Source organism: Rhincodon typus, chromosome 7 (assembly GCF_021869965.1).
Source record: "Rhincodon typus isolate 14 chromosome 7, sRhiTyp1.1, whole genome shotgun sequence".
Taxonomy (NCBI): domain Eukaryota; kingdom Metazoa; phylum Chordata; class Chondrichthyes; order Orectolobiformes; family Rhincodontidae; genus Rhincodon; species Rhincodon typus.
In genome coordinates this window covers 5,895,489-5,918,954 of record NC_063338.1, presented here as the reverse complement: position 1 = coordinate 5,918,954, position 23,466 = coordinate 5,895,489, and the positions used below count along the sequence as shown (strand labels likewise).

At 40.2% G+C, this 23,466-nt stretch overlaps 1 protein-coding gene across 1 annotated transcript in view; it reads right to left on the bottom strand.

Annotated features, from left to right (window-relative positions):
- LOC109935677 (aldehyde oxidase 1) overlaps positions 1-23,466 on the bottom strand; it is a 113,194-nt gene that overhangs the window by 10,275 nt on the left and 79,453 nt on the right. Inside the window, exons 23-29 of the mRNA XM_048598682.1 lie at positions 22,306-22,497; positions 14,153-14,383; positions 13,477-13,572; positions 10,801-10,929; positions 9,878-9,952; positions 3,017-3,069; positions 1,540-1,654 (exon numbers count right to left, since the gene is read on the bottom strand). Coding sequence (XP_048454639.1) covers positions 1,540-1,654; positions 3,017-3,069; positions 9,878-9,952; positions 10,801-10,929; positions 13,477-13,572; positions 14,153-14,383; positions 22,306-22,497 — 891 coding nt within the window. The remainder of the gene's footprint in view (positions 1-1,539; positions 1,655-3,016; positions 3,070-9,877; positions 9,953-10,800; positions 10,930-13,476; positions 13,573-14,152; positions 14,384-22,305; positions 22,498-23,466) is intronic.

Genomic DNA, 23,466 nt, shown 5'->3' with positions numbered 1-23,466 from the left:
GGCTGAGACCACGCTCAGAAAGAAGAGAGAAGGAAAAAAAACACAAAAGAGAAATAAAAGAAAAAGAAATGGATGGAGGGGGTGAGGTCCAGCTGAAGCGTCCTACTCTGCTGCCACCTTGGATGGAAGGACTGTGATCATTGTGAGCAGTTTTGTCCCCAGTATCTAAGGAAGGATGCGCTGGCATTGGTTGTGGCCTGGAGGAGGATTACAAGGATCCTGGGGATGAATGGCTTCTATTTTGAGGAGCAGTTGAGGACTCTGAATCTGTACTCAATGGAGTTTAGAAGGTGGGATCTCATTGAAAATTACAAAATACTGAGAAGCCTGGATACAGTGGACCTGGATAAGACGTTTCCACTAATAGGAGTGACGAGAACCTGAGGGCACAGCCTCAGAGTGTCGGGACGATGCTTTACGATTGAATTGAAGAGGAATTTCTTCAAGCAGAGGCTGGTGAGCCTTTAGAACTCATTGCCACAGAAAGCTGTGGAGGCCAAGCTAATGAGTGTATTCAAGAAAGAGATATATCGAACTATTGATTAGTAAGGCAATCAAGGGTTACAGGAAGCAGGCAGGAGAATGGCGTTGAGAAATATATATCAGCGATGATCGAACGTTGGAGCAGACACGATAGGCCAAATCATCTAATTTTTTTATTCGTTCATAGGATGTGGGCATCACTGGCTGTACCAGCATTTGTTACCCATCCCTAATTGCCTAGAAGGTAGTTAAGTATCATCCACATTGCTGTAGGTCTGGAGTCACATGTAGGCTAGACCATGTAAGGACAGCAGTTTCCTTCCTTGAAATGACATTGGTGAATCAAATGGATTTCTCCCGATCAGTTGACAATGGTCATCATGATACTTCTAATTCCAGATATTTATTGAGTTCAAATTCCACATTCTGCCTCGGCCGGATTTGATCCAGGTCCTCGGAACATTACCAGAGTCTCTAGATTAACGAAAACAAAGTTGCTGGAAAAGCTCAGCAGGTCTGGAAGCATCTGTGAAGGAGAAAACAGTTAATGTTTCTAGCGACAATAAAACTAGGCCATCAGATTTCCTTCTGCTCCTAAATCTTATGGTCTTATGAAGAGCAGTGAAGACTGGTTCATATAATATATTCAATAATAATTTAGACATATTTAGGTAGTATTTTGGCTGCAGACAAGAAAGTGGAATGAAGACCACAATCAGATCAGCTATTTAATTATTGAATGGTGGGGCAGGACCAATGGACCAAATAGCCTATTCCTGCTCCTATTTCTTCTGCTCATAAAACCCAGTTTAAATCAGCATTTTTAGAAGAGGGGACTGTTCCAAAGTGAGGGTCATGCTTTAGGAGAGGGTCAGATTTGCACTGCACTGACTGTGCCTTCACAATCTTCAAAACTGCAATTGCAGTGAAAATTCTTGTTTCACAAAGAAAATAAATAAAACTCTGTTCACACTTCCTTACTCGTTGTCTATCTTATCCATAAGATTCCACATCCTGCTATAATCTCAGGCTGCCATCTTCATTTCTGCAGCTCACCTTATGGTCTCCTGTCAGGCAGTCAATCTCCACCTCGGAACAAGCTGCTCCAAATACGAAGTAGCTGGCTGTAGTTCCTTCACCTTTCTCCCAGTCCATGACTATATCCTCACCCCTAAAATGGTCAACACATACATCCTTTTACTTCACAGTGACATCAGTAATGATCACTGAGATAACTACATTGAACTCTTAAAAATATTTGATTCTGTTCACAGAGGAGCACTGTTGGAAATGGAAAGGCTGGTGAAGGTGCATTCTCTAACTTGCTTTGTGCCATAGCTACTAAACACAATCATTCGGAGTAAAGACTTGCAGCAAAAGGAGGCAAAATGGAACACATTGGCCAATGTGTCTGTTGGGTCAAAGAGAGATCAGTGACTGTTTTATATTGTTATGTTTATGGACAGTGCACATTGTACCCTCAAGGCTTCACAGGTGTGCAGCAACTCAAAACATTCTGCGCAGCTGGGTACAAGTCACCCTATTACCATCCATAAGCAGTCATACAAAGATTTAAAAGGAGCCTGATGTTTAAACAATTGGTCTACACACTCTAAAACAAAACATTCCTGTGTATTCAGTGGACTCCACTTTGTGTTTCTTATGACCCAGACTCTGTGACTACCTATTGCTCATGCATCATTGATCCACAGTGGAATCTTGGGGCTGGTTTTGGGAGATGGACAGTTAATCTCCTTCCAAAATTGAAAGCATCAACATCAGTCAATCATTTGAGATTTCATTGAACCACGTTCTAATTCAGCATTTTTCCCAGGAGCTGTGGATCTATGTACTTTACAGTCTCCTCTTCCTCCTACCAACCGTAATTTTTTTCAGATTTAATCATGGCGATACCTAATCTTCTTTTCTCACAGGGTGTAAGTATTGTTGACAAGGCCAACATTTATTGCCATTCTTAACTATCTAATTGGTGAGCCTTTTGAGTAGCAGCAGTGTGTATGTCGAAGGTAATTCCCACAATGCTGTGTGGTAGAATTTCAGAACTTTGACATAGTGACAATAAAGAAAAGATGATATGTTTCTCAGTCAGGGTGGTGTGTCACTTGGAGAGGAACCCGCAGATGCAGGTGTACCTGTGTACGTGGTGCCCTATCCTTTTAAATGGTAAAGGTTATGGGGCTTGTGAGGTTATTAGTAACCTTGAAAAGTTGCTTTGGGAAACTTGCAGAGAGCAGCAATGTCATGCAGGTTGTGGACAACGTGTATATTTGAGGTGAACGGAGTGCAGATCAAGTGCACTGAAATACGTTGAGCTTCTTAAGTATAACCTAAGAATAATTTTCCATTTATGTTCTCTACTCTCCTGCTCTTCTACACCTGGTCATGAGAAGATATGATCTTATACATAGAAGAAAATGTAAATGTAATCAGTGCCACATAATTCCTAAGATTCCATTCGGTCAAGGTGATCTGCCAATGTACAGGTTCAGTTAAAATTAACAGTCAGACTTACTTGAAGAAACCAGTTGTTGATAAGCTGACCTTGTTTTTAAAAGCTTCTTCCACCTGTCAAAACACATTATGTTTGTAAGATATGCTCTTCAGATATTTAAATAATGGTAAATATTAGGTAAGGTGACAATTTAAATTAAACTAGAAAGTTTTGTGAATCAGTGTCATAAATCAACTGCACATGTGTGATATGATAATGAAGTACAATTATTATTGTATGTTAGTGAACTGCATTACCAAGCCACATTAATAACATAGAATCCCTACAGTGTAGAAACAGGCCATTCAGCCCAACAAGTCCACACCGCTCCTCTGAAGAGCATCCCACCCAGACCCATTCCCCTAACCCTGCATTTCCTAACCTAAACATCCCTGGGCACTATGGGGAATTTAGCATGGCCAATCCACCTAATCCTGCACATCTTTGAACTGTGGGAGGAAACTGGAGCACCCAGAGGAAATCCACGCAGACATGGGGAGAATGTGCAAACTCCACACAGACAGTCTCCCAAGGCTGGAATTGAACCCAGGTCCCTAGCACTGTGAGGCAGCAATGCTAACCACTGAGCCGCCAAATATGGTACAATTATCAAAGGTAAAATTGGGAAACAAAGAAAGACCAGGATTTATTTCATGCCTTTCACAACTACAAAATGTCCCAAAGTCCTTCACAAATTATGAAGTAGTCCTGAAGTTAAATCACTGTTGTGAGAAACATGCTACATAACAATTTCCCACTAGCAAAATGATGTTGCAGATTATTTGGTTTTGTGATGTTGACTGAGGGATAATTATTGGTCTGTACTCCAGTGTTACCTGCCCTACTGTTCTTTGATATAGCACAATAAGTCGACCTCTCAGGTCTTAGGTTTAATATGTCATCTGTGAGATGTCTCTTCTAGTAATGCAGTATTGAGCTGGAGTGTTAGCCTTGATTTTATGCTGAAGTCTTGGAGTACAACTTGAACGCATAACTTTCTGATTCAGAGGTTTAAGACTTATCGTACACAGCCATGGCTAATTAGTCAGCTATTGAACTCCTTCTATTGACTGCAGAGGCATCAGGATTGGTTACACAAGTGTCCACTATAGATCATGCACAACCTATCCTGACACCTTTCAGGTCAGTGGCAGGCACATGCAACTGAAGAACATCAAATCTGACTTCAGATCCTGCTTTATTGTAGGAATAGGACCAAATTACTCTGGAACCTGTACAGAAAACAATAAATGCTGGAAATCACAGCAGGGCAGGCAGCATTCATTGAGAAAGAACAAGCTAACATTTTGAGTCTAGATGGCTCTTCATCAGAGCTTATGTAAGCTGTGGAGGGGGCAGCATTTATGCAATGGGGTGGGGGGCTGTGGAGCGCTGGGGGAGAAAGGCTGTTGATAGTTCAGATTAAGTGATCGGATTATGAGAATGGCAGAAAAATGGTGTGTCTAACCGCCAGACTGGAAAAACCAGACAGTGGTGGGGAGGGGAGGACAGTGGGGGGGAGGGGAGAGAGGACATGGTGACAGATAATGTGACAGGTATAGCTAAAAGAAAGAGAAAGGAATGGGAGTTATTATGGGGATAAACCTGTTAAATTTGCAATGCATCAGTGATGTACAAAAATGGAAATAATGACTGGAGGTGAATGTTTTCTGAAGCAAATTCAAACTACTCTGTGGGGGTAATTCACAGTATGTTTAGTTGTTGATAAATGTGGATCTTAACCAAAAATCATTGCCTCAAACCTCGTGATTTTTTTACTTTAATTTTAAGATTATTTATTATTTACTGAATAATACTCATTCGCATAAAATAACACACATGAATAATTCATGCAAGTTGGAGTAAACCCATACAAATTGCTTTTCGCAAAATCTTCCTGATAGCATTTGCAAAAAAAAGTCCTTGGCAAGAAGAATTAAGGAGAATCCCAAGGCATTTTATATCTATTTTAAGAGCAAGAGGGTAGCTAGAGAAAAGGTAGGTCCACTCAGAGACAAAGGAGGTAATTTATGTGTGAAGCCAGAGAAAGTGAGTGAGGTCCGTCATATGTACTTTACATCCGTATTCACCAAAGAGAAGGACATGGATGATGGTAAGATTAGGGAGGGGTATGTTGATATTCTGGGCCATAACAATATTAAGAAGGAGATGGTGCTGGGTGTGTTGAAAAACATTAAGATGGATGAGTTGGCTTTTGAAGGAGACAAAGGAGAAGACCACTGGGGCCTTGACAGAGATCTCTGTATTCTCTTACCCACAGGCAAGGTCGCAGGAGACTGGAGAATAGTCAATGTGCTTCCTCTGCTTAAGAACAACAACAGGGATAATCAAGGAAATTATAGGCCACTGACCCTTACATCAGTGGTCTGGAAATTATTGGGCAAGTTTCTTGGGAGCGGGCAAGTTTCTTGGGAGCAGGATTTACTCATATTTGGAGAAGAATAAACTTATTAAAGATAGTCAGCATGGCTTTGTAATTTGATAGTTTTTTTGAGGAACCCTTGAAATTGATTGATGGGAGTAAGGAAATGGATGTTGTCTATATGGACTTTACTGAAGCAGTTGACAAAATCCCTTGTGATAGCTGGGTCCAGAAGGTTAAGTGAATTGGGATCCATGGTAAGTTGGTAAGTTGGATACAAAATTGGCTTGGTCATAGAAAACAGAGTGTAGTTGTGGAGGAGTGTTTTTTCTGAGTGGAGGCCTGTGACCAATGGTATTCCAAAAGGATCAGTGCTGGGACCACTGTATATAAATGATTTGGATGAAAATGTTGGTGGTCTGATTAGTACATTTGCAGACAACATGAAAATTGGTTGAAAATTGGAGTTTGGACAGTGAGGAAGTTTGTAAAAGGATACAGCAGGATGTAGATCAGTTGGAAAGAAATAGCGGGTGGAGTTTAATCCGGACAAGTGTGGGGTGACGTATTTTCAGACGTCAAGTGCAAGAGGAAACTATACAGTAAATGACAGGGCTCTTAGGAGCATTGATATAAGAGGGATTTGGGGTACAAGTCTATAGCTCCCTGAAAATGGCAATACAAGTGGATAAGATGGTAAAGAAAGTCTGTGGCATTGGTCAGGATATTAAGTACAAAAGTTGAGAGCGTGCAAAATTGGTTTACCAGGATGTTGCCTGAATTAGAGAGTGTTAGCTGAAAGGAGAGGTTGGACAAACTGTTTTTGCCAGAGTATCAGAGGCTGAGGGGCCTGATAGAAATATATAGAATTATGTGAGACATGTATTGGGTGGATAGTCAGAGTCTTTTGCGCAGGCTGGAAATATCAAATACTAGGGGGCGTAGGTTTAAGGTGAGAGAGGGAAAGTTTAAAGGAGATGAGCAAGGAAAGTTTTTTTTTAGACAAAGGTGGTAGATGCTTGGAATATGCTGCCAGGAAGGTGGTAGAAGCAAACGTGATAGCAATGTTTAAGAGGCATTTAGGCAGACTCATAAATAAGCTGGAAATAAAGGGATATGGACCATGTACAGGCAGATGGGATTGGTTTAGAATGGCATCATGGTTGGCACAGATAGTCCAAAGAGTCTGTTTCTGTGCTGTATTGTTCTACGTTCATGCTCTGAGAACTGTTGTACCTTTGTCCTTACTGCCTCAATTAAGGCTACTCCGATGGTGGCTAGTATTATCCCCTTGATGGGGTGGAGTACGTACATCTGCTCTTGTCCCCACCAAGAAGGGTGGTAGCTTTTGCAGTCAATACCAACAGCCTAACCCAGGAGATCTCATTAGGACCAAAAGAAATGTAATAACATCACTCATGTCAAAGTCAATAAAAAGGTCTTTTCTTTGGATGACCAGGTTGTGTAGAATGCAGCAGATCTTCATGAATCAGGACATATTCTCCTTTGAATTCTGCAGGGACCCCTCTAGGAAATTGCAGGCAATTAAATCATTGTTTCAGCATCTCAAAATATCTACTTAAAAAAGGTTCTATAATAGCAGAGCGGTTTTCATTATTTCCTTGTTGGCAATGTGTGTTTGAATTGCAGAGGGGCATCATGAGTCAGGTGTAATGTGGATAGCCCAGCCACTCTCTGGTTTAACATGGTGGCTGAGAGATTGAGGGAACACAGACTGTACAAGGTGAAACCATCTTTACAATTGCCAGGCATTCACCAGTTCAATACAGTTATACACCAATTGCTTATTCATTGAATGGTAACTTTTGCAGTTACGGTACAGATCAGCGTTTAAATTGTACCTGCAAAGCCACATGTGTGGTTGATGACACTGCAGTATGGGGAAGCCTAATATCCAAGCAATGCTGCAAGTACGCTCCTGCTTTCATCTGTCCAAAGAGAACAAAATGCAATCCCCTTTCCTGACATACACAGCTTATGTCACATCTCTAGTTCTGAAATGTATAATGCATTGGGAATTTTAGCAAGATCCAGCCTGGAAGGATGTTGACATTTACAAATTCTGGGCCACCTTCACTTTCACTCGCAGCATTGTCCTCAGATTCCATGAGTTATGTGAGCAGCTTATCCGTGAATTATGGATGATCACCATGCTGATCTTGGATTATGTGGAGGTGCAGAAAGTGCCTCTATAAAAATCTCCTGCTGAAAGCCCTTCTCCCCTCCCTCTCGGAATAGTTTGTGTTCATATTTGCTGTCTGTTGTGCTGCAGGCCATGATGGGCTGCTGTTATAGTATCCATGATTGGGAACATTTGATGTGTTCAGAGCTTTTGCAGTAATAATAAGTGTGTTCCCCATGTTCACCTACACCACCTGCAGGCATCACAATCAGTAAGCAACTCAGCACTTAAACAACTCAAACAACCATAAGAAGATAAGTAACAACTAACTCACAGATTGATGAAGCATGCTGTTGTTGGGGGTTAGGGTGGGAGGACGAAGTGCCTTCATGCTACTCAACATGTTAACCAGAGCAGCAAGTTCCAAAATGGTATAACTAGCATTAAATCAGTGTTACACGCTTTTCTGATATAATGATTTGCTTACTCCTATCGTTTAAAATGATGACATCTAATCAGCGTCATGGGTTTCCACTGCAGATCTACAGTTGAACATGCCAATTCACAACTCTAAGATTTATTTTCTCCCTCTGTTACTACTCTACCTTATCATCTAGGTGTTTGGACCTATAAAACATGATGCAGCTTGAATGTCAAGTTGTTGCCATTTTGAACAACTGGTAGTAAGCTCCTCCTGGTCATTAATGTTAATGTTACCAGGTAGGAGGAAGAGGTGAAGCAGAGGGAGGCAATGGGGGCTCAATGATATTATCATTGGTCTATTAATCCAGGGACACAGGTAATGTTCATGGGACCTGGGTTTGAATCCTGCCATGGCAGATAGTGGAATTTGAATTCAATATAAATCTGGAATAAGAGTCTTGTCACTTATCATAAAAACCCATTTGGTTCACTAATATCCTTTAGGGATGGAAACTGCCATCCTATCTAATCTGGCCTACAAATGACTCCAGACTCACAGCAATGTGGTTGACTCTTATCTGCTCTCTAAGGATTTAAGAATGGGCAATAAATGCTGGCCCAACCATTCACTCCCACATCCCATGAATGAATAAATAAAATTTAAAGATGAGGTTCATTGTGCCTTTGTTGCATTTTCTTTGTCCTTCCCTGTTTGACAATAAAGACCTGCGTAAGTAAACAAAATCTTTGTGTATAGAGCAATTGTCATACCAAATTCACATTCTAGAATAAGGCCTGGACTGTACATCAGTGACACGACTGCTAAAGAAATTCTACCAAAAATATACCTCCACCACATTGTACAGATTCAGTAGGAGGACCCATCAAAGAAATGCTAAGATCCTTCTTGAAGTCAATTCTACAAGCAGTCAAGCAAGACTCCTTCAAAATCAACTATCTTGGACTGGACACTGTGCCCAGAAGGCTGAATAGCATTATCCACTTCTTAGCAAATAGGAAGGATGTTGTTAAACATGAGAGGGCACAGAAAATATTTACAAGGATGTTGCTGAGACTGGAGGGTTTGAGCTATAGGGGGAGGCTGAATAGGCTGGGGCTTTTTTCCCTGAAGCATTGGAGATTGAGGTATGACCTTATAGAGGTTTATAAAATCATGAGGGGCATGGATAGGGTGAATAACCAAGGTCTTTTTGCTCGGGTGGGAGAGTCCAAAACTAGAGCGCATAGGTTTAAGATGAGAGGAGAAAGATTTAAAAAGGAACTGAGGGGTAATGTTTACACACAGAGGATTGTGCATGTATAGTATGAGCTGCCAGAGGAAGTGATGGAGGCTGGTACAATTACAACATTTAAAAGGCATCTGGATGGGCATATGAATAGGAAGGGTTTAGAGGGATATGGGCCAAATGCTGGTAAATGGGACTAGGTCAGATTAGGATGTCTGTTTTGCACGGATGAGTTGGGCCGAAGTGTTGTTTACGTGCTGTATGAATGTGGATCTGTATGACTATAAATGGCCAGTATTCCTTTTGTGATGACTTATCTATAATGTACACTGTAATGCACTCACCAAAATGGCATTCAGCATAAACCACGCTGGAAGTGATCAGATTCAGAACAGCACAGACAGTATTTTGGGATTAAATTAGCACCTTGAGCTCTGATGCTAATGGCTTTGTCAGAGCCAAATTTTGCACTCGTTATCTGATTATCTGATAGCTGCTTTTGGGAGCTTGCTGTGCCCAGATTGGCTGCCAGATTTCCTTTGTTGCAGCAGTAACTTCAAAATTACCTCATTGGCTTTAAAGTGCTTTATGATGCCCTGAGAGATCGTAAGGCTCAATATGAATATAATTTGGTTTTAAATATTCTTTTATTAAAACTGCCTAAATGGTTTATACTGGTGACTCACCCAGTCCTTCCAGGTTCCTTTGGGATTTTCATGCATGAAAGGTTGCAGTCGCTGCAAGAGAGTTTGACACGCATCCTGAGAGGAACACAACCAAACCATGATTAGGAAAATACCATGTCAGGAATTATAATGACGAGAAAAATACTCTGGAATCAGAATCCAACTGAAGTGTAAACAACCACTAACATCTGTGGGAAATAAGCCCTCCCTGGTAAAGATAACTGTATGTGTTTAAACCGGCTTTAACCAACTCAGTCATATTAGTATGAGACCAGATTAGGTAAGGACTCAGATGAACCCTATAGGTGTCGGATTCCTCATACTATGGGAAGGTAAACTGGTCACCCGCCCTCTTGATCATGGAGAGTTGAGGCTCCAGTAAGATGGGTAAATATGTGAGAATCATGGACTCCAGCATTACTTTCACAGATTAGAAGTGTTTTCACATTACAGATGATCAGCTGTTGAGATCTGGTGGGTTCTCAATTTTCATGTTGTCCCAAAGGCAGCTGGGTCTTGTGAGCAAGGGCTAGACTGGTGAGCCTTGTGCTGACTGACATCTAGTGGAATAAATACAGAAAATGCCGGAGATACTACAATGTCAGCCAGGCATCTGTAGAGAGAGAAAAAAACATAGAGTTAATGTTTCCTCCAGGAAACTACCATTGTCGAGAGCTTCTTGCCCATCAAGATCTCACCAGAAATGGGCATTGGGTGAGCAGGGTGGCATTTGTGAGGATTTCAAAGTACCCACACAAAAGGAGTGACATGGAGCCAGTGACATAACTTTGAGCTGCCAGTTCTGTATCATGATAATCACGGAGGCCTGAATACAGTGATTAGTTTAAGTTTCTTCCTCCTTATAGCAACCCAGTTCATTCAGTAGTGACCTTACTTCATTTAAGCATGATTTCCCACATTACCTTCACAGCCATGCCATTGAGATCGGTGCCAGAGGAGGCCGCAGTAGGGCTGGTGTTAGGCACCATACCAGTGGAGGTTTCACTCAGGTGAATTGCAGACATTGGAATCTGCAGCTCATGGCTGGCAACCTGAAAGATCAGGAAGGAAAAGGAGTTAGATCAGTCAAAAATAGAGTGTTTAAACAAAAGCAGATCACCTTGTGCCAATCATCAAGACAATCTTCTGGAAGGTCCAAGTGGATTGGAGCACTTTAATTTAAGGAGGAAGGAACACAGAAAGCAGCAAAATTTCTGCCAGTTAACCTATCATCTGTTATAGAGAAGATGCTAGAATCCCTCATTAAGAAGTTACAGTAGGAAACTTAGAAAATCGCATGTGGTCAGGCAAAGCTAACATAATTTTATGCAAGGGAAATCATGTTGACCTAATCCACTATTTTGATAAAGTACTAACTATAGTAGGTAGATAGGATAGTGAAGAAGGCATGTGGTATGCTTGTGTTTATTGGACAGTGCATTGAGTCTAGGCGTTGGGAGGTCACGTTGCAGCTGTATAGGACATTGGTTAGGCCACTTTTGGAATTCTGGTCACCCTGCTATAGGAAGGATGTTGTGAAACTTGAACGGGTTTAGAGAAGATTTACAAGGATGTTGCCAGGGTTGGAGGGATTGAGCTATAGGGAGAGACTGAATAGGCTGGGCTATTTCCATCATGAGGCGCATGCGTAGGGTGAATAGCCAAGGTCTTTCCACCGGGGTGGAGAAGTCAAAAAATAGAGGGTACAGGTTTAAGATGGGAGGAGAAAGATTTAAAAGGGACCCAAGGGGCAACTTTTTCACGCAGAAGGCAGTGCATATATTGGATGAGCTGCCAGAGGAAGTGGTGGAGGTGGGTACAATTACAAAATTTAAAAGACATCTGGGTGGGTAGATAAATAGGAAGGGTTTAGAGGGATAAGGGCCAAATGCTAGCGAATGGGACTAGATTTATCTAGGATATCTGGTCGGCATAGACAAATTGGACCGTAGGGTCTGTATCCGTGCTGTACATCTCTATGATTCTATAGTTGTTAAATTTGCTGATGACACCAATATAGGTAATAAATTAACTTGTCAATAGAAGGTAAAAAGTCTGCAAAGGAAAATAGACAAGTTGAGTGATTGCCAAAGATTTGTCCAGATGGAGTGTAATGTGTTTAAATATGAACTTGTCCATTTTGGCACAGCAAGTAGAAAAATAATGTAGTATTCAAATAGAGAGTGATTGTAGATTTCACTGTGCAAATCAATCTGGATATCCTGATGTGAATAATAAAAAATAGTTATATTGGAGGTACAGCAAGTAATTACGAAGAAAAGTGGAAAGTTGTCGTTTATAGCAATAGGAATGGAATATAAAAGGTTGAGAAGTTTTCCTGCAGTTGTAAAGGACATTAGTAAGGCCACATCTGGAATACTGTGTACAGTTTTGGTCTCCGAAGTTGAAAAGAAACATAATTGCTTTTGAAGCTGATCTGAGAATGTGACGACTCATTCCTGAGAGAACGGCTTACCTTATAAAGAAAGGTTGAATAGGTTGAGTTTATAAAATGACTCTATTGGAACAGAACACATCTTGAGGTATTGATATAGTGGATAATGGGAGGATGTTTTCTCTTGTGGTGGGGCCATAGTGGACATAGTTTAAGAATAAGTCTCCCTTTTAAGATAGAAACAAACATAAGTTTTTCTCTCAAAAGGTCATTAGTCTGTGAATTATATTCGTCAGAACATAGTGGAGGCTAATACTTTGAATTTATTGAAGGTTGGACAAAATGGATTTTTGATAGACAAGGGAATCAAGTGTTGTATGATACAGGCAGCAAAATAGAGCCAAGACTACAATCAGATCAGCCAGTACTATGCTTGAAGGATCAAAAAGCCAACTTATGCTCTGAAGTACAATACTTATAAAGCTCAGGCTACAGCTCCAAATTTCAAGCTTCTTGTGCATCGCAGTCTCTCTGGAGGGCGTATTTGAAATTTCCATGACTACATCTTCCAAACTCAGCCATATCAATACAATTGCTCCCAAATTCTATTGAATTCTTCCCAGTTTTCCCAATCTCAACCAACAGCAGGAGACCCAAGTTGCTCTATGTTAGGCAAGAAGTCACGCAGGATCTCACTAGAGATTGAAGGCTCCTCTAGATTTGTGTGTTTCTGTCCCTGTCAAAGCGGGTCTATGAATGACAAAACACAATCAGGAGGAACAGGCCAGCACAATTTATTTTCTCCCATTCCCAACCCAAAGTCACTGAATCATAGCACTGATTTTAATTCCAGATTGTACATTACTGGGACTTGGTGGTCAACAATACATGTTAAAGTGGTAAGTAAATGCAACAACTGCACCAGTCACAATAGAAGTTTCCAAATTCCGATTTTAGCCAGGATATCAGTTATGGGTGTAGAATAAATGTGCTCAGGTCCTTGAAGGTAGAGACAGGGGGAAATGGCAATAAGTGAAGTCAGAAAGGATTACCAACTACAGGTGCCTGACCTTTGCTGGAAAAGGGCAGAATCCAATTTGCCTCTTGCTGAAGAACTTTGCAAGCACTAACAAGTGAGGAAAGAGAAACTTGGCATACCTGTAAATCCCATTATAAGACTATCAGCATCAAAGAACGTGATTACCTGAAGAATCTTGGTATGAAGGCCTTGTCCCATCTCTGTCCCACCATGGGTCAACAAAACAGATCCATCCTCATAAACATGGAGCAAAGCTCCAGCCTTCAAAGCAAAAAGATGCTTGAATTAATCTGTTCTCTCATATTTGCAGCTCTACAGGTCCAACATGTGTCATCAATCCATCCAGGGAAAAAGCCACATGCTGTTATTAACAACCCAGACAGGGTTATTCTAATAATCAGAATAACTAATTTAATAATCAAGTGGTTTTACTTGGGCCTCAGTGTAATTGCTCCAATTCTCTACCATGTGACTTCCAATTAACACTCTAGGAATCTCTGGGTTAGAAATCAGTTCAATTGGATGGAGGAATAAAGTCAGCACAGGGCTCAGTATAGTCACACGCTGTTTCAAGAAAATGATGCCCTTTTGCTAAACTAAATTATCGTTGTGATTGCTGCATGTTGAAAACAGCCACTCTCAGCGATGCTCATTATCAAGACAGTAACCAACTGATGCAATGCAGCACAAACGACCTTGGATTTTCAGGGTCATACTCGTTGAACACTTTCAGTTTAAATCATTTGCACCTACAATCATACACACATGTACATGTGAAGTGTACTCAGCACATGATCAAAAGCAATAGTTATACAATATATGTATAGAAAATGTAACCTACCTGGTTGAGCGCAGACTCAGAAAAGCCAACTCCCTTTCTCAGGGGGACAATAGAAATGCCCCTTTTCTTCCAGCGATTGAGATTGTTGAATTCCTCGACAGAAATCTTTCTATTGTGATAAGAAGCCATTTGTAGGCATTCATTCCAACAGGTCAGCTGATTACGTGAGTCAAATATGTGTTTGTAAGGTGTGCAGGCCTCCTGTCCTCTGTACAGATTTATCTCACGTACCTGAAAAGTTAAACAGTGCTTTTCAAATGATCCTATGGCTATCCAGAGAAACTCACTGCCTTACTGTGTAGAATGGCCTGAAGGGACAAAATTGTTGAGGATATTCGACAGCTGCATGACCTTGAATGAGTCCTGTGAACATACCTGTACCTGCTAAAGACGGCACCTGCAGCTTTTTTTTTCTGTGCCGGCCATCAGTTTTGTCTACTGTATTTGCTATTTTCTTGCTGGCTGTTTGTTACACTTCATAAGAGAGAGAGTTTTGTTCCAAGTTGTTGGACTTCACCTCAGACCGGAATCACGAATGGCGCCAGGAACAACCTTAGCCTCCAGACCAGCCATCGATCGAGAAGTCCCCGACAGCTAGAAGGGCTGTCGTTTTTTCTATTTACTTAATAAATGTTCCTTTATTTTTTGTCTTTTATTATTACTCAATAAATGTTCATATTTAAGTAAATTGCTGTTGTCGAGCCTTCTCTTAACAACATTTAACCAAATCTGAAAAGAACAACTTGGATGCATTCTGTGATCCAAGACATTTTTGGCGACAAGGCATGGGGTTCGGGAAAATGTATAAGAGAAGGGAAAAGCAATCTGATGCTTCAGAGACCTTCCGTATTCCAGGGCATAATGTAGCAGACTCTGGATTCGGGCCTGTAGGTTAATATGTTAGCACAATTCGGATCCCCGAAAGGATAGGGGATAGTTATAACTAGAGAAAAACAGATAACTAGAGGCCAGGTTTCTGCGTTGTGCAAGTGCACTGAACCTTGCAGAAGTGTTAACTCTTTGTGGTCTGGTTTGAATGCACCTTTATTTGTTGGTTGCTAAATGTCACCTTGTATGGTTTTTTTTGTTCCCTGGAGCTCGAGATCTGGGGATACTTTGAAGTTTTAATTGCATTTTGGAATGTATGGTGATTTGAAAGTGTATTGTGTGCCTGTATCTGTGTGGAGCATGTATGGCTAATGTAATGTCCTTTTAAGAAACCATCAGTGGTTTTGTAAAGCAAAAATTTGCAAAATGTTGATTCAAAAACTTGGTAAAATTTTACGTTTTGGAATTGGCTCCGTGTTGTGTTTGGACTTGGGTAAATTTTAATTCCAGAAATTTCCATGTTTGGAATTTCATTCTGTGGTCAGTTTGAACTTCTAAATACTGTTCTAACACAAGTGAATCTTTAATTCCTGATAATAAGATTGACTCATTGTTAATATCTAAGTGATAGGGAAATGGGAACGTTGAAACTGCAACACCCTGTGTACGAGGAGTTTCGGAAAGACAATTTTAACAAAGGGTTGGGCTTTTCCTTCCTTCAAGGAGGAGAAGAGACAGATGATGTAATTACGTGCAGGAGTTTACACCCCACCCCCTTTGTTAAATCCGTAGTAGATTAATACTAATTAATCTATTCTGATTGACATGGAATGGATGGAGCTTGTTTTTTTTTAGAAATTAGAGACACTGAAGGCTGAACCCATTTGCATAATTTCAATGTTGCAATACAGTGATGGTTTAGGCACCTTCAACCCATCAAGCTATCCATTAATAACACATTTCAGTTTTGGAGAAGTGCTGTGGAAATATTAATTGTAATGAGTGTCAGGAATCTCGAAACCACTGAGCCTGAGTACACTTACGCATATCAAAACAAAAACAGTATTAAAACTCACATACCCTGGTATTCTAAAACATTTAAATGGGATAGTCACCTGAAAATTTAAAGGTATTCTGGGAAATGATAAAGTGCATGCACGCAGTCTTAATGGTTTCAATACATAAAAATGGTTAGTGACTTAAAGGGAGTAAATTGAATATTGAATCTGAACAAATTTACACAGAGATATATAAAATATCTAGAATGAGTCATCAAGTAACTTTAAAAAAATGTGGGTCATTCCAGAGAAAGAACAAAGTATATTGTGCCTGAATCAAGCAGAAATGTTTGACTTCTGTTTTAAAATATTATGAGATTACGTTCCATTGACTATCAAATCTCTACAGGTCTCTGGAATTAGATATGGTGGTAATAGTTAAGTTGCAAAACTGGATGAGATGAAGTAAATTAGGGGTGGAGACTGGTGTCAGAAGACAAAAAATATTAGAATAATGGGTTGAATTGCCAATTCAGGTTAAAATGTTACAGTAGTGAAAAGAAGGTTTACATGAGAGCACGAAACTGATAGCTTTCTCTTGGTGATGTTTGTGTCCTTTGTCTTTCCTTTTTAAAAGAATTGAATTGGTGATCAAGCCACTACCTTAGGTATTGAGACCATACATGGCAAGATAAGTAAAACCTCATAAATCATTTGATAAGATCATTTGGGAGTCAAGAATGCGTGACATGGTCTTGGGATACCAATGTAATTGTGCAAAAGTGAATGGTAGCTCGAAAGTAACAAACATGAGACAAAGTCAAACATGCAGTAAAGAACGGGTCTCAGACATGTACACCTACTTGACAAAAGGATCAGTGTGGCTTGGAACAGCACAAAAATATAGTTTAAATGATACAACACTGACACGTAATCCATGGAGAAACTGACTTTAAAACAATGAAAGTAGTATTAGTGAAAGGGATATAAAAAGAATTACAATCAAAATATAAAGTGTGATTGGCCATTATGTTAAAGTGTTACAGAAATGAAAAAATATGGATTCTGGGAGGAGTAATAGTGTACTGACTGAAACGGCTCATAGGATGACGTACGGCTAAGCCATCTTGAGCATTTTTAGGTGAAACTGTAATGTATTAGGACAGTTAGTGTTTGTGAAAGAAGGCTGAGCTAAGACTCAGGTGGTGTAGAAGTCTGTGGTAAGGGAAATGTATGAAAAATAAAAGGTGGGAAGCATAAGTTGAAGGTAAACCTGATGAACATTAGAGCTGTATTGTTTGATACCATGTGCATTGTAGCTCAAAGGAGGTACCTGCATTTGGAGGTAGTTACCACTCAATGATACAATCATTCATAAAATTGGCAAGGAGGGAAACGTATTGAAGAAGTATCCTCAAGACGGATACAGATGAAGAGAGCTGGAGAAATTTTGAATCCATGTATGTTATTTTACTGTATTGGGTGAAATGATCTGTGGATAGGGAACTGGAGGATTTAAAAAAAACAACACAAATTAAGAAACGTGAATCTGGAAATATACTGAATTTTAGAGCATATTGTTTAAATAGATTAACTGAACAAAAAATGTAGACGATATTCTGGTCACCTCAGTCAGGTGGCACGAATTGTGGGTTCCATCATGGCCTTGACTGTAAATCAGGGATGGAATACGTATATTTAAGGGTTGGTCCTCAAAGACCACTGCAATTTGATGATACACCCTTATTGTTGTATTGTTTGTATTGATGCTAGTTATTTTCGTTGCAGATTTCATCTTCTAATGTAAGTTACACACACTTTTATACGTTCTTGCGTGGCTATCACTGATTTGCATCTGCAACAAGCACGTTCAAATATCATTGGGATGGATTGTATAGGATGGGCTGAAGGGCTAAAAGTGCTGATGATATTCGACAGCTGCATGGCCTTGAATGAGGCCTGTGAACATTCTTTTACATGCCAAAGACAGCACCTGCAGCTTGCTTTTTCTGTAGCTGTGTTTTCTGTACCAGCCATCAGTTTTGTCTGTTGTATTTGCTGTTTTCTGTGCTGGCTGATTGTTACACTGTAAAAGAGAGAGAGTTTTGTTCCAGCTTGTTGGACTTCGCCTTGGACCGAAATTGTAAACAGTGCCAGGAACAAGCTCAGCCTCCAGACCAGCCATTGATTGAGGGGTCCCCGACGGCCAGAAGGGCATGAGGCTTATTGTTTTTTCTATCTCTTTTTCATTCTTTTTATTAATTTCATAAAATTTCCTTTCTTTTTTCATCTTTTATTATTACTCAATAAATGTTCATATTTTAAAAATTGCTGTTGCCGAGCCTTCTCTTAACTACATTTAACCAAATCTGAGAAGAACCGTTTGGATACACTCTGTGATCCAAGACACTAACCAACCCGGCAGTAGACTTGCCCATTCATGTTACTGTTATGTTAGTGTATAACGAACAGATTCACTTATAAATTTCCAATACTCAATCAATTGTTCTTTCTTTTGAAAAAGAAATTAACCAGAGCAGGATATTGAAATCTTGTGAATATAATTAATAGTAAATTGAAAATAAAGGAAAATAGTGTTCAGAAACTCTGTAGTGGTTAGCTGCCCAATATCATAGTTGGCAACACTGGGATTTATTTACACTGCCCTTGTCTGGCATTAGTGGAGTGGATAAGAGCCTTAAAACAAGATCATCTTGAAAAGAACCAATCTACTGTGTCCAAAGTGACCATACTTTCATGTAAAGAGGACAGTCATTTTTAGTGGGAAATGATTGGAGCCTTTGTTGAGTGCACTTTGATCATGTCCGCAGATGATGGACTGAGGAAACCTATAAGTGTCAAATAATCATTGTGGCTTTGGTGGAGCATTACAAATATATGATTATTTGGGTTACTAACTAGAATACTAACTGTTAAAATCTAATGTTATTCCTAAAAATTATCATCTAATTTCATTAGGAATTTATCTTCATATATCAACCTTACGAAAGTAAAGTAGGGCACAGTATAGAAAGATGGTAAGGTAGGGCCATGACAAAATTATATTAAGTTATATAGATCCAACTCTCAGCAAAAAGACAAAACCTTGAGGCCATCTGTGACATTGTTTATCAAGGTAAAACTATAGGATTGAAATGTGCTATGAACCCAGTTGATGGTAATACTGGATACTTCAGATCCCAGTGTGGCTTGGGAGATCATCAATTTTAGTTTGGCAATTTGGAAATCAGTAGCTATTTATATCACATGAGGATTTCAACGTACTTTGATGACAAGAAAGAATGTAAAACAATTTGTATAAGACAATTTTGAAAGATCTTAAATAACGAAAATTCAACCCTTTTTGCTCAGCAATATCACTTGCTGACATGGAAACTCCATGAAGTATCACTGTTTACTTTCTTCCTCAACTGTCGAGGTTGATGGCGTTTCCTTTTGAACTTTCTGAACATTCACCCGACGTGGCACTCTTATTGTCTCTCCCCAAGGTACACAGGTTAATTTATCATTTTTACTAACTGGACTTTTAAGAAAAGCTCTGTCCGTTTGAACTTCTAAAAGAGTTTAAGACTTCTTTCTTTATAATAAATGCCAATGCAATTCTAGGTGACATAGCCTTGGAAGATTTTGATAAGAGAAATAGGTGTATGTGAAAAATATTGACCAAGATCTTCCAGTCTCTAAATAATCAGACACTGGACGTACAATCTAAGATATGCACTGGGCCCCTCAGAAGTCTTGATGCACTGACTCCATGGGAACGACCCAGGAAGTTTAAACTTCAACAGACAAGTTTCCTTTGTCCAGACACCCTCTGAAAATGTCTTTGACTCTGAGTTCTGATTCATTTACCAGGATAGTTATCCAGGAAACGTCAGAGAGAAAATTCTTGGTCTAACTCCTGGCTATCTACACACTGGCCCCATGACATTTTCACCCCTGCCTCTGAGCCCCTCATTACCTACAACCCACTGATGTGACCCCCACCACCCAACTTCCCCTGGCCAATTTGATCTAAATATCCTCTACTGCCTGACCCCCTTCATTCCCCACCAAACTTGACCTTACCAGCTCCCACTGCTTGACGTCATCCCGTGATGCCCCCCAGTTCAAACTGACTATCCCTGATCCTTCCATCCAACACCCCACGCAACCTGATTCACTATTACTGACTGATTACCATCTGACAGGCTCATAGCACACACCTCATCCCTTTATCAATCCCAGACTCCCCTTGACCCAAACAGACAACCCTCCCAAACAACAACCCACTCTTCCTGCCTGCCACCCTAACCACTTACCTGACCCACCTACACATTCACCAATACATACACTAACTCATTAGTACACTGTTTTTTGGACTGGAGGTATGTGTCCAGTGGTGTGCTGGAAGGATTAATGCTGGGTCCACTGAATGAGTAAATGAATGAAAGAAATATGGGAGGCGATGGTGTAGTGGTATTATCACTGGCCTGTTAATCCAGATACCCAGATAACATTCTGGGGATCCGGGTTCGAATCCCACTACAGCAGATGGTGGAATTTGAATTCAATAAAATATCTGTAATTAAGAGTCTAATGATGACTATGAATCCATTGCTGATTGTTGGAAACCCTATCTGATTCACTAATGTCCTTTAAGGAAGGAAACTGCCATCCTTACCTGGTCTGGCCTACGTGTGACTCCAGACCCACAGCAATGTGGTTGACTCTGAACTGCCCTCTGAGCAATTAGGTATGGGCAATAAATGCTGCCGAGCCAGCAACACCGTCATCTCATGAATGAATAAAGAAAAGAAAATGAATGAATAGCCTTTATTGTCACATGCACTCAAATGAGTGCAGTGAAACGTTTGTAATGTACTGTCAGTGCCATCGAAGGTACAGAGTACCTAGATACAGGATATTTAAGTATTTGTTACAGACTTGAGAGAGTCATAAATAAAAGTTCAGTATGTGAATAAAGGATAAAGTAGCTTTTTTAAAAAAAGTACTCGCTAAAGAGGAAGGGTTAATAAGTTTGCAGATGACACCTAAATTGGTGGTGCAGGGTAGGGAAGTCCAGAAATGGAGAGTATAGTTTTGAGGTGAGAGGGGAAAGATTTAAAAGGGACTTAAGGGGCAACTTTTTCATGCAGAGGGTGGTGCATGTATGGAATGAGCTGCCAGAGGAAGTGGTGGAGACTGGTACAATTAGAACATTTAAAAGGCATGTAGATGGGTAAATGAATAGGAAAGCTTTGGAGGGATAAGGGTGAAATGCTGGCAAATGGGACTAGATTAAATTAGGATATCTGTTTGGCATGGATAAGTTGGACCGAAGGGTCTGTTTTCCATAGTGTATATCTCTATGACATGATGACACAGAAAAACTGTTTACATTTCTCAAAGCTTCTCAGTGTGTTTGTGAAAACTCAGTAGGATACATCAGCCTGTGCTGTAAAAAGGGGGCACAGCCTGTATTGCCAAAATGATCCAGCCTGACCAGAAAGCAGTTTGATTTTCAGGTACACTGCTCATATCTGAAGAAGATCCAACAGAAATCTGGAGCACAGTCTAGCTTCAAAGATGTAGAAGCTGTGTAAAAATAGTAATCTAACAGTGATTGCTCTTCCTTGGAAGATTTGGACCTTATGTAGTGGTAAGATGCCTGAATGAAAGACAACTAATTGGTCAGGGAAAGTATCCTCACACAAAGGGCTGGAAAAATGCTTAGGGTAAAGAAAAGGTGAATTGATAACAGCTATGATAAAAATATGCCCTGACTTTGTCTTTGAGAGGTAGAGAGACTATTTAGAGTCAAAACAAACAGGACAAGATACAAAACAGTGGGAGAAGCCTGAAGACCAAAAGCTCAAAGCTGTAAGAGAAACCATTGTGTGCTTTGCCAATCAGATCTTGGTATGGGTATACAATCCAAGTTAAATTATAAAACATGACCAGTGTAGATTTATTGACATACTGACAGCCTAACTCTGTCCCTCAAGCTTGCAAGCTACTACAGAAATCCTGTTTTTCACTTCGCAGCTCTTCTGATGAATGCAAATATGGATGGGTCCTTGGAGTCACAGAGGCTAGTGAATCCCTTTAACCAGACTGGGTAGTCATTTAGACAAGCGCACTTCATCATTCACTCAACCAAAAGCAAAAATGACTTTGATTGAAAGATGAATTGAACAACCTGCTTTTGTCCATTTTGTGGTGAATTCCACCAGTAGTTGAAGAGAGAATATAGCAGTACATGGTGGGTGTAAGGGACACTGGGATGGTACATACGGGGAGACAAACTTCCTTTCAATAAATTACCTTTTCAGCTGAAAGTCCACATTTAGTAGCCACGTCTGTTATCCAGCTTTCAGTAATAGCAATTGCCTGTGGCTGTCCAAATCCACGAAATGCAGTGTTGGATGGTAAATTAGTCTTGCAAACAAAGCCAGTCAGGCAGACATGTGGAATGTAGTAGCCACTGTCCAGGTTTGAGACTATTTCCTGAATAACCTGTCACCAAAAAACCAACACAACTGTCATGATCCTGCTCTCTATATTTATTCAATATTGTCCTTTTTTCCATTAATTATTGTCAGATGCTCCTAACAGCAAATAAGTTAGATATCAGTAGGCAGTATTCTCAAATAATACATTTAAATAGTACCGTATCACATCCTCGTGACTCTTCAATGCCTCAGAGCTCAATGAGTGGTCTTGAAGAGCAGATGCTCCCCTTTGGGCAAATACAACAGTAAATGAAATGAATGACCAGGTAATCTGTTACTCATGTTGCTTGTGGGAGGAATGCTGGTACAGGACAGTAGGGACAATGCCTCTTGCCCTCCAATGAAAAATGCCTTGGGATCTTCAACATCCACCCAATTGTATAGATAAGGCCTCAGTTTAATGTCTTTTCTACAAGCCAGCACTTCTGACATTGTAGTATTACCTCAGTTCTGCACTGGAGTTTCAGCTTGATTTTGTGTTGATATGAGGGTTGTATTCACAACTTTTGCTCCTACATCAATATAATTATATTCAAATACTTGTTCGATAGGTCATCAAGCATCTATTCTAATCCCATTTTCCAGCACTTGGCCCATAGTTTTGGATACTGTGGCATTTCAAATGCTCATTTAGATAGTCCTTAAACCTCTTGAGGGTTCCTGCCTCTCCCACTCTTTCAGGCAATGAGTTTAGATACCCATCATCATCCAGATGAAAAATTCCTCAAATGCCCTCTAAACCTCCTGCTCCTTATTTTAAAACTGTATCCCCTGGTTACTGATCCCTGTACCTAAGGGGAAACATTTCTCCCTATCCACTCCATCTACGCTCTCATAACTTTGTATACATATCCTCATTCAGCGAGCCACATTTTATCTTCTTTTCTCAGAGTCTTGACAATATTGACTGCTGATGTCACTGTTAATTCACCATGTCGTTAACAGAGGCCTGCTCAGGATACTGTAAAAATTG